Source organism: Aotus nancymaae, unplaced genomic scaffold (genome assembly GCF_030222135.1).
Source record: "Aotus nancymaae isolate 86718 unplaced genomic scaffold, 86718_ANA_hifiasm-v0.15.2.pri h1tg000053l, whole genome shotgun sequence".
In the NCBI taxonomy this organism is placed as follows: domain Eukaryota; kingdom Metazoa; phylum Chordata; class Mammalia; order Primates; family Aotidae; genus Aotus; species Aotus nancymaae.
Genome location: NW_026988467.1, coordinates 20,483,429 through 20,494,511, shown reverse-complemented (window position 1 = coordinate 20,494,511; position 11,083 = coordinate 20,483,429). Strand labels below are relative to the sequence as shown.

General features: G+C 59.6%; 2 protein-coding genes across 6 annotated transcripts; one reads left to right on the top strand and one right to left on the bottom strand.

Annotated features, from left to right (window-relative positions):
- Positions 1-480: 480 nt before the first annotated feature.
- On the top strand, positions 481-5,557 carry GALE (UDP-galactose-4-epimerase). Of its 4 annotated transcripts, XM_012439791.3 has the most exons (12): positions 481-509; positions 709-815; positions 2,205-2,330; positions 2,486-2,601; positions 2,977-3,090; positions 3,336-3,512; positions 4,056-4,169; positions 4,261-4,327; positions 4,416-4,501; positions 4,612-4,689; positions 4,897-5,011; positions 5,156-5,557. In XM_012439791.3, the coding sequence occupies exons 3-12, from the start codon at positions 2,210-2,212 to the stop codon at positions 5,212-5,214; spliced, it is 1,047 nt and encodes a 348-aa protein (XP_012295214.1). In that variant the 5' UTR covers positions 481-509; positions 709-815; positions 2,205-2,209; the 3' UTR covers positions 5,215-5,557. The 4 variants fall into 4 exon arrangements, with proteins under 4 accessions (XP_012295214.1, XP_012295216.1, XP_064219523.1 ...); XM_012439793.3 differs by lacking the exon at positions 709-815 and having other exon boundaries at positions 482-509; XM_064363453.1 differs by lacking the exons at positions 481-509; positions 4,056-4,169 and having other exon boundaries at positions 541-815.
- A 57-nt stretch (positions 5,558-5,614) lies between these two features.
- Positions 5,615-10,779, bottom strand: LYPLA2 (lysophospholipase 2). 2 transcript variants are annotated; one of them, XM_012439796.2, is made up of 10 exons: positions 10,237-10,779; positions 8,727-8,830; positions 8,449-8,480; positions 7,946-8,011; positions 7,411-7,458; positions 7,232-7,302; positions 7,025-7,098; positions 6,844-6,945; positions 6,561-6,734; positions 5,615-6,479 (listed from the first exon to the last, which is right to left on the bottom strand). In XM_012439796.2, the coding sequence occupies exons 2-10, from the start codon at positions 8,802-8,804 to the stop codon at positions 6,429-6,431; spliced, it is 696 nt and encodes a 231-aa protein (XP_012295219.1). In that variant the 5' UTR covers positions 8,805-8,830; positions 10,237-10,779; the 3' UTR covers positions 5,615-6,428. The 2 variants fall into 2 exon arrangements, with proteins under 2 accessions (XP_012295219.1, XP_012295220.1); XM_012439797.2 differs by lacking the exon at positions 8,449-8,480.
- Between the last annotated feature and the right edge of the window lie 304 nt (positions 10,780-11,083).

The following is an 11,083-nucleotide window of genomic DNA, read 5'->3' as shown; positions in this document are numbered from 1 at the left end:
GCAAACTGGACTTCCCAACACCACGGACCCGAGACCCCGCTCCTGCCTTAGTCCCGTGGAATTGGGAAGGTCAAGATTTTGAATTCAGACACCAGCAAGTTTGAAAACCTGCGGGTCAGAGTGGGGCGCAGGCGCGGGCCCCCTACCCTCTGTCCCCTGCCCCCTCGGAAGCGCGGCGCTGCTTCCAGGAGTTGGGACGAGCTGGCGCGGGAACCCGAGGCACCAGCAGGACCCACCCGCTTCGGGGACCTGGCGCCAGCGTCGTCCCTCGCGGAGTAACACCGCCCACTTCCGCCCTCAGCAGGCGCGCGCCGCGCAATCGCCGTCACAGCGCGCAAGCCTTTTTTGTCCTCCCGTCGTCCCCGTAGTGGCCGTAACCCGAGTGACACGTTTCCTCGGGGGCGTGGAGGGGCGGGGTCGGGATGGGCCATCAGCACTTAAAGGGCCCGCCACTCGGGCGCGGGAGGCGGTGCCTCTGGAGCCAGCGCGGGGCGCGGGAACCCGAGCAGGTTCGGGAGGCGGAATGAAGGGCCGGGTGGGTTCGCCGGGGGCCAGGGAGTCAGTGGGTAGCGAGGGAATTTCCAAGGGGCCGGGCCGCGTTGCGGGCAGCGTCCCTCCATCCCAGTTCCCCGCTTCCTGGGCTGGGGCGGCTGGAGTTCATTCATTCCTGGCCTGGGGACTCCTAACTCGGTCTCGCTCCTCGCCAAGGCCCAACGCCCAGCCTGAGACCCAGCCGTCCTCGAGTGCTCAGGGCCCAGCGCCCCTTCCCTCCAGCAGACAGACTGGGAAAACCGAGGCGGCGTCGGCTGAGCAAGGTCACTTCGCGGGTCGGGGGCGCAGCCAGCCTCAGACCAGCTTTCCTGCTTCCCAGGGCCTCTCTGCGTCCACCTTAGGGGCCCGCGCCGGGCGCGAGGCGAGGGTGGGGGCGGCTTCGGCGCGGCGGGCAGAGTCCAGCAGGGAGCGGTGGGGGAAGGGCGAGCCGTCTTGGGAGGGGGCCGGGCTGCGAGCCTGGCGATCCGGATTCCAGCCCGCTGTCGCCAGCTGTAGGACTGAAGGCAAACTACTTCACCTCTGTGACCCTAGTATCTTTATCTGTAAAGTGCCAGTGATAACACCTGCCTCACCGAGATGCTGGGGGAATTCAGGAAAATCATGCAGAAGTGCCTGGGACGGAGCCTGGCACGCAGAGCACTCTTGGTCCAGTGGGTTGGAGTTGCGTGAGCCCAGAAGGGAACATAGGCAGCCTGGAGGAAGGCGGCAGCGGGCTCGGACGCTGGGAATGAAAGGCCTCAGTGTCTGGGGCTTCCTCCCGGTCCCGCCCTTTCTGCTGGCAGAGTTGTTCAGGGTGGAGGTGCGCACCTGGCCAAGTCCACGTCTACACGGCCCACCCAGGGCGGCCTAGAGTTGGGCGGGATCCTTAACTCCGAGCCAGGAGTGACCGGGCTGGCCCTGGCATGGGCAGAGGCTGAGCCTGCCTGGCAAAGGACCTCACCCTTGAGGCCATGTGATCTATTTCCTGCTTTCTCCCAGCTGACCCTTGAGGAAAAGGGGGTGGGGGCCGCCTGGAGCAGGAGGTATTTGTCACTGAGCCCAGGAGCCAGTTTACACCTAGCCATGGCAGAGGCATTGGGCAGGCCTGGGTCTGAGCTGACAGAACCCCTTCCTGGGACCCTGGAGTCCCAATCCTGCTGCAATTTTCCTTCTGCCCAGGACTCTGCAGTCCTCAGTTACTTTGGAGAAGGAAGTGTGGATCCTCAGATTCCATCTTTCCAACTCCAAGACAAATGGAACTAGAAAACAAGGTGCCTGTGTGTCAGTCTCCCCAGCTCTGCTGTGGCAGGCCCTTAAGGTCACCTCATTGAACCCCTACACTGCCTCATGATGTTTATACAATTATTAGCAAGCCTAAGGCCAGAAGTAATGGTATCCAGACTTGCCCCAGGGCTGACTTCTGAGCCATCCTGGTAGCTAGGGCACACTGCTGCCAATAGAAACTGAGGCCAAGAGGCCAATTGATTTCCAAAGCCTAAGGCCAGAAAGTGATGGTATCCAGACTTGCCCCAGGGCTGACTTCTGCGCCATCCTGGTACCTAGGGCACACTGCCGCCTTCTTTCAAAGTGAGCTTAGAGGGCCAGATTCCAGGGAGAAGGAAGCTATAAGCCAGCAGCCTCAGCTACCTCTGAGACTCTGTATTCTGGGCCAGGTGCCATGGCAGAGAAGGTGCTGGTAACAGGTGGGGCTGGCTACATCGGCAGCCACACGGTGCTGGAGCTGCTGGAGGCTGGCTACTCGCCTGTGGTCATCGACAACTTCCATAACGCCTTTCGTGGTGAGCAGCAGTGGGGCTGGGGCTTCCTGAGGGGATGGCAGAAGCAAAACCCTGGGTTCCACTTCTACCACTGAGTGGGGGATGTGTGTCTGGGCTTGTCCCTGGGAACATAGCACCCCACTTCATGATGATGTGGCCTACATGTGCCCCACCAGGAGGGGGCTCCATGCCTGAGAGCCTGCGGCGGGTCCAGGAGCTGACAGGCCGCGCTGTGGAGTTTGAGGAGATGGACATTTTGGACCAGGCAGCCCTACGGCGTCTCTTCAAAAAGGTGGGTGCAGGCTGGGCCCGGTGGCTCACGCCTGTAATCCCGGCACTTTGGAAGGCTGAGGTGAGCAGATTACTTGAGCCCAGGTGTTCAAGACCAGCCTGCACAACACAGTGAAACCCCATCTCTACAGAAAAATACAAAAATTAGCTGGGTGTGGTAGCCCATGCCTGTGGTCCCAGCTACTCATGAGGCTGGTATGGGAAGATGGCTTCCGGGAGGTGGAGGTTGCAGTGAGCTGAGATGGCACCACTGCACTCCAGCTTGGGCAACAGAGCAAGCTGTCAAGAAAAAAAAAGTGGGTGCAGGCAGGCAGGCCAGGGGCATTGCCAAGGACTAAGGCCAGTAGAGCAACCTCTGACCATGTCGCCCCTGCAGCACAGCTTTGTGGCGGTCATCCACTTTGCGGGGCTCAAGGCTGTGGGCGAGTCGGTGCAGAAGCCTCTGGATTATTACAGAGTTAACCTGACTGGGACCATCCAGCTTCTGGAGGTGAGAGGCATGGGGCAAGGCATGGACACTACAAGGGTGTCCAGCTGGGCCCCAGCCTGGGAGGCAATGCCAAACACAGAGCCCAAGCTGTATCATCCCGGACGCATATCTTTACCTCCCAGCCTCAGTTTCCCCATCTGTAAATGAGAGTGCCCGTAACCTCAGCCCCATCCTCCCGTGGAAGAGTAATAGGGTGGGAGTAATGTGTAAGGCAGAGACCACTGATGCCACCTCTCCATGGCCAGATCATGAAGGCCCATGGGGTGAAGAACCTCGTGTTCAGCAGCTCAGCCACTGTGTATGGAAACCCCCAGTACCTGCCCCTGGACGAGGCCCACCCCACGGGTGGCTGTACCAACCCTTACGGCAAGTCCAAGTTCTTCATCGAGGAAATGATCCGGGACCTGTGCCAGGCAGACAAGGTGAGAACCCCCTTGACTGTACCCTGGCTTCACTGACTGACAGACTCCTCAGGGCCCATCATGAGCCCTGGAGTGGGATTCTGAACCCCTACTATGGAGGAAGCTAAGACTCAGGCAGTCGCAGTGGAGGGCCCCACCCCTGCTTGTTTCTAGAGATAATAGGTAACTGGCCAGGCATGGTTACTCACACCTGTAATCTCAGCACTTTGGGAGGCCGAGGCAGGCAGATTACCTAAGGTCAAGAGTTCGAGACCAGCCTGGCCAACATGGTGAAACCCTGTCTCTACTAAAAATAAAAACATTAGCCAGGCATGGTGATGAGGCCTAGTCCCAGCTATTCAGAGGCTGAGGCACAAGAATTGCTTGAACCTGGAAGGCGGAGGCTGCAGTGAGCCAAATCAGGCCACTACACTCCAGCCTGGGCCATAGTGAGACTCCATCTCGGCAAAACAAATTGGCATGGGGGTGTGGAAGAGGGCTCTGGGTTCAGCTGGGACATACTGCCTGCACTTCTGGCCTCACTGCCTGACCTACATCCCACAGACCTGGAACGCAGTGCTGCTGCGCTATTTCAACCCCACAGGTGCCCATGCCTCTGGCTGCATCGGCGAGGATCCCCAGGGCATCCCCAACAACCTCATGCCTTATGTCTCCCAGGTAATGCAGAAGGGAAGGGACAGAGGAGTGGCCCTAGGGTTACAGCTGGTGCCTGGGACCTGGGAAGAACTGACCTGATCTCCACCTTCAGGTGGCGATCGGGCGACGGGAGGCCCTGAATGTCTTTGGCAATGACTATGACACAGAGGATGGCACGGGTGAGCCAAGGACTGGGGGACCCAGGAGTGGGAGCCATAAGGGAGAGTCAGGGGAAACAAACTCCCATCCCCGCCTCCTCCTCTGCAGGCGTCCGGGATTACATCCATGTCGTGGATCTGGCCAAGGGCCACATTGCAGCCTTGAGGAAGCTGAAGGAGCAGTGTGGCTGCCGGGTAGGAAGAGAAGGGAGAAGTGAGGGAGGGGAGGGGGCAGATTCAGGCAGAGGGGCCCAGAGCGGTGGTTAGTGCAGCCCCTTCCATAAACCCTGTTCTCCACGGGGCAGATCTACAACCTGGGCACGGGCACAGGCTATTCAGTGCTGCAGATGGTCCAAGCTATGGAGAAGGCCTCTGGGAAGAAGGTAGGCCCCCCACCCCACCCACCTCACCCCACCCAGCTCTCAGCACCAGAGCAGCTTTGGCCCTTCCCACTTACACTCTGGTGGGCACCTGCTACTGCCCAGTCTCCTGACCCTGCCTAGCACCCAGCACCAGGTGCCTGTGGGCAAGCACTGTTCTGTTCTTAAAAGACCTGCTCAGCTAAGCTCCAACTACCTCCTGTCTTGCAGATCCCATACAAGGTGGTGGCACGACGGGAAGGTGATGTGGCAGCCTGTTATGCCAACCCCAGCCTGGCCCACCAGGAGCTGGGGTGGACAGCAGCCTTAGGGCTGGACAGGATGTGTGAGTGCTGGCCTGACCCCTGCAGAGTTAGGGGCCAGGGAGGGGCTGATCAGATCTAGGCACACCCACCCAGGGCGGGCTGTGAGGTTGGGGGAGGCTCTGCATTCCACCATGGGCCCTGAGCACACACCTCACGTGTTGCAGGTGAAGATCTCTGGCGCTGGCAGAAGCAGAATCCTTCAGGCTTTGGCGCACAGGCCTGAGGACCCTCCCCTACCAAGGACCAGGAAAAGAGAAGCAGCTGCCTGCTCTCCAGCCTTTGGCAGGAACCCAGGGCCTTGGAGCTGCTGGGGCCACGTCAAGGCCTCCCCTACCTCAAATCCCAGCTGGGCCCACTCAGCCCACCAGGCATGAGGCCAAGGGCTCAACCGACCAGGAGGCTGAGGTCTCCAACTCTTATCTTCTACAGGGTCCAGGAGTTCATCAGGACCACCAAGAACGAGTGACGGGGCAAGGGTCTGGAACAAAACCTCCCAGGCACTCATTTATACTGCTCTGAAAGAGCTTTCCAAAATATTTAAAAATAAAAACTTTTCTTACACTGAGGCAGGTTCTCGCAGATGGTCACTATCTACCCCTGGAATAGAATCAGCCAGGCCTGAGCACTGAGGAAGCAATTTCTTTAATTTTATCGGAATCCAGGACAAAACAAGAAAAACACCCAAAACCACATGGAGACAGAAGACGAGACACAATTCCTCCCCCAACACCTCCCTCCCTGCTCTAGAGTTGGGACAAAGTGGGGGTGAGACAGCTGGGGGGAGACCTGAACCTCAGTCCAGCCCTGCAGGCTCCAGGCCTGCAGGGTAGGAGGGTAACAGGAGGCAGGGCCCAGCCCCCCAGTTGGGGGAAACAGCTGAGGGAAGGCCCCCCTCAAAAGGCTCCACCTCCTCACCAGCACTGCAGCCCAGGGACAGGAAGCCCACAGCAGCGAGGGGGCCCCGGGGCCATGGCCACATTCAGGACTGAGAAGCAGCTGGAGTGGACGCAGGAGAGACACACGATTATCTGGGCAGGATCAGTTGGGGCAGGGGCCTGGGAGGGCCCCATGGGCCAAACCCTGAGGTCACAGGAGGGGGCCCAAAGCGGGGCTAGTGAGTGAGGTCCTGAGTGAGTGGGTCAGCGGCTGGGCCCCTTTCTCCAGCTGCCTGTAGCCCCTCCAATACTGATGCCAGGGGGGCCCGCCTCCAGGGAAATGGGATAAGAAAGCAGCCTGCCCCTGCTGCAGAGAGCCAGGTGACTGAGGCCAGGAAGGAAGGCCCGGCCAGGCCTCGCCACCTGCCCCAGAGGCCTGTGGGAAAAGGACAGGTCAGGAAGGGTGGGGACAGGGGCTCGACCGGCTCAGATCCAAGATGGTGCCACGCTTGCTTGCTGGGTCCCCCATGAGCTGGGAGACCACACTGAGGCCAGAGACTAGTTAGACAGGAGGCAGCAGCTTCTCAAGAAATTCCTTCACAGCTGCCATCTCCTGAGGGGATTAAGAGGGGATCACAAAAGGCTCCTGGCTGGAGGCAGAGAGGTGGGAGTGGGATGTGGTCCCCCGACTGACCTGAGGACAGGAGCTGTGCATGACACCTGGGTATGTCTTGAACTGGACCCTGGCAGGTGTGACAACAGACCGGAGCTTCTCAGCCGTCAGGGCCCCAAACCGTACGGGCACCATGGGGTCCAGCTCCCCATGGCACTGGAGGATGGCCAGGTCCTTGGCACTGCCATTAGCTGCCTAGGGGCCAGACAGGACTCAGGGCAAAGCCAGTACTGCAGCAGTCCCCAAGCCACGAGGATGCAGACACAAAGGTAGGGGGCAGGGGGAGGTCAGTAGGGACATTCACCTGAGGGAAGGCCCGGTGTAGAGGCAGCCAGCAGCTCAATGCCACGATGCCAGCCAGAGGGTGGGGGCAGGTGAGGGCTGTGTAGAGGGACAGGGCCCCACCCTGGAGGGAAGAGAGACAGGGGTCATGAGGGCACAGCTCATCCACCTGCCACCCCTGCCCCCCACCCCTCTCCCCTCACCTGTGAAAAGCCGCCCAGGACGATTCGATTGGCAGGGATCCCATTCTTCATTTCATGCTCAATCAAGGCCTTGACTGGGAGGAGGGGGCGTGATTGGGTGGGGGGAAGTTGCCAAGGGGCCCAAGAAGGGAGCCAGGTGGAGGAACCATCCAGCACTTTCCTGGGGGGCAGGGGAAGGAGGATGTGGAGCAGGGCCTGGGCTCTTACTGTTCTCTGCTGCCTTCTTGATGCCAGCCTCGTCCTCTGGGGCATCTGGACTCAGCCCCATCAGGTCAAACCTGGGGAGTAGAGGTATTGGCAGCTACAGAAAACCCTGGCCAGCACCCTTTAGTTCCCTCAGCTCAAGTGTCCTTGTCCCCCTGTCCACCACCCACTCCCAAACTCACCAGGAGGGCATCACCATCTTCATGTTGAGGGTCACAGGGATCCTAGGCCTGGGGAGGGACAGCCAGAGGGCCCATCATACTCAGGAGGGATGAGGAAGCTGCAGCCCAGAGCCCGGAGTGGGGCCCCGCCTCCCCTGGGGGCCCCTCCCAGCAGGCAGGGCCTGTGTTTAAGGTGTTGCCAGGCAATCTGCCACGTGGGGCTGGAGGCTGTGGTTGGGGCAAAGCGCCAGCAATGGAGAAGCAGGGCCCAGCTCTTGGTGTGATGGGGTCCCAGGCAGTCGGTGAGTACTCAGGGAAGGGGCAAAGGGAGGTGTGGGTCTAGGAGAGCTCAGGTCTAAAAGGCCCTAGGGGTGGGGGCTGGTGCTGGACCCCACTCCTGGGGGCTCCACAGGAGCTAAGGTTGAAAATGTCACTTCTGACTGCCCTGGGCCCAAGCCCCAGGATGCAGCTGACAGGAGAGAACAGGCCTGGGACAACAGGACCACCCCCAGATGATCCCCAGCTTCAGCCCCTCCCTTGCTGGGGTGACACTCACGCATGGGGACAGATGTACTTGACATGAGGGAGCCGGATGGTGGAGAGGGCGTCAGCCCAGCTGTGCCTGTAGGAGGGACGGGAGAAAAGGCTCCAATGCAGTAGGAAGAGAAGGGGACAGCCGGTCGCAGTGGCTCACGCCTGTAATCCCAACACTTTGGGAGGCCGAGGCGGGTGGATCACCTGAGGTCAGGAGTTCGAGACCAGCCTGGCCAACATGGAGAAACCCCGTCTCTACTAAAAATACAAAAAAATTAGCTGGGCATGGTGGCAGTCGCCTGTAATCCCAGCTACTTGGGAAGCTGAGGCAAGAGAATTGTTTAAACCCAGGAGTTGAGGTTGCAGTGAGCTGAAATTGTGCCATTACACTCCAGCCTGGGCAACAGAGCGGGATTCTGTCTCAAAAAAAAAAAAAAAAAAGAAGGGAAGGGGACGTGCAGGCCTCTTGGTCCGCTGCTGGGCCCAGGCCCCCTCCCTAAGGAACACCCCTCCCCAGTCACTTACCCTGTGTCTCCAAGTCCATGTAAAAAAATGACCTGGAAAAGGATAGGACATGGGGAGACACAAAGGTTCCCCCTAGGTCCACCAACTTCTGCCCACCCGTCCCCCACCCCTAAGGACCTGGGGGAACCCAGGTAGCAGCCAAACAGTTTACTACCCCAAGCCTCCTGACCTCAGGATACTGCCTGCTCATCACCGCCACCTCCATTTTCCCACACCCGCTCCAGCCAGTCCTCTAGCTGCCCCAGTGGGTCTGGCCATGGATGAAAGCGGACCCTTACCGCAGCCGTTTCCCGCTCAGCTCCAGACACGGTGGCAGCATCGGTGAGCAGGGGCACAGACATGGTGTTACCACACATACACCACACGGCTCCACGGCGGGGGCCTGCACACATCGGGGATGGCGGTCAAGAGCAAAACCAGGCACAGGACACACTCCTGGCCCAAGAGGCCACCAGGCCATCAGCCCCACACAGCACCCAGGTTCTGTCCTGGGCACAAAGAATAGTCAGGCAAGAAGTCCCAGGGCACAGGGGAAGTCTGCCTCCACTCCAGGGCTGAAAGGCAGAGGAAACCACCCTAGTGGCCCAGAAGGTGTATCTCTGGTTCTGGCCCAACACAGGACCTGAGTTTGCTGCAGAGAAAGAGGCAGGGCATAGGGACTGTAGGGCAGGGGGTGAGGGGAGGCAGTCACACCCCTGCTTCGTTCCCCCTCTAACTCCTCTGGGGTCAGTGCCTTCCCACTGCTCTCCAATCATTCCTGGGTCCCTGCCTCCCCAAATCCCGGCCCTATAGGAAATGGAGAGAAAAATGCCAGGAAAATGAGCTTCCAGCCCCTACTCAGTGCCGCCCCCGACCCCCATCTCAACCTCCCCACACCCAGCCCCATACGGCCTCCACGCAGTTTCTTCTGGCTCATCCATTCCCAGAACCCCGGGGGGCTGCCCATGTCCCCAGAGAGCCTAAGAACTCCTGTCTGCCACCCACCCCCAAACTGGTGCTCCACACCCTCCTAAACAGAGCTACCTGCTGCTGCGGCCACTGACTGCAAACGGGCCCAGCCTGACCACGCTCTGGGACTCCCAAACACACAAAAGAATGTCAGGCTGGCTGGCCCCTCCCCATCCTGAGCGTCCTCCAAACTCGCCGGAAGCATCCACTACCTGCCTCCAAGTGCCTGTCCACCCCTCCCAACTGGCCTCACCTTCCGTCTCCGACCCCTGAGGGCACCTCCCCACAATGGGATTGTTCACCTGTGATCCGGGGTTCCTCTTCCCACTGGGAATGCACCTCCCGCCCTGAGCTGCAATTCCTTTCCTTCTCCACCGTGGAGACTTGGACCTCCCGCCCAGGCTCCCTCCTCAGAGGGGTACCTTCCCCCTGACCTGTCTCCCTCTCCACCTTGAGAACTTCCACCCTGACCCAGGATCTCCCGCTCCCCACAATGGGAACTTCTGTTCTGACCAAAGCTCGCCCTCCCCATTGACATTTTCTACCCTGACCCAGGACTCGCACCTGCCCACAATGGGGCTTTCTATCTTTGACTCTGGGGAAGCCCCGCCCCACAATGGGCTCTTCCACTTCCGACCCCGAAGTCTGTCTCATACCCAGACACCCCCTTGCCCAGCCCAGCTCCACTCCCGAAGTCCCCAAGACAGGACAGCGGCTTGGTACCTCACTCCCCACCCCCCCTCCCCCCATCGCCGCTCCCCCTCCCTGCTCTCCAGGACCCTCCAGAGGCCAACGTCCCCCACACGTTCTTCCGCAGCCGCAGGCCCGCAGGCCGGTTACCTCCACTCCCTGGGGCTTCCGAGGCCGCTTAGGCGATTCTCCTTTCTCCCGCAGACACACACTCTTCCCCCTCGGCCGCCCCCGCCGGAACTTCCGTTGAGTCCCGGGAACCCAGCCAGAGCGCTGCCGGATGTAGCCTGGCCAACGGTACGGAACCCGGAAGCGGGGACCCGGCTTCGCTGGATAGAAGCTGCCATGTTGGAGGCGGCGGGGCCACTCCCTGTCATTCAGCCGCGCAGTCGCTGGGTTCCCACCCGCTCCCACCTTATAGAATGGAGACAGGGCACCCAAGACTCCCACTTGCTACCACCACCCAGGCGCCTCCTGGAGGTGAGCTGTCTGGAAGGAGAGACATCCCTCACACTATTGTTCACAGAAACTTTACCACCTTCCCATCCTCATGGGACATACCTCTTAAGGCCTTGGGTGTCTGCCACTGGCTTTCATGGCCCTATTCCAGGATCATGAATGGAATCACATAGTCTGAACTGAAGAGACCTTACAGATCATCTAGTTCTCCAGCCTTAAAGATGGGGAAACTGAGGCTCAAGGAAGGGAAGTAAATAGCAACCTTGGGGTGCCACTGAAATTCTGCCTCTGAATCTGCTTCCTGAGCTATAAAATGGTAATAACCACCCTGTCTCCTTCACAGCTTTATTGGTAGGCTTAAATGAGGTTGTGTGAACATACTTTATACACTGTAAAGTCACAGCATGAGATGTTAATCACACAAAACAGGACTTAGGGAAAATATACAAAGGTTGTAGCAGGAGAGCTGGACAGACACTGGCAGTGTTAGCGCTGCCCTTCACAAGCAATGCCATGCAGACAGTGCACAAAACGCTGC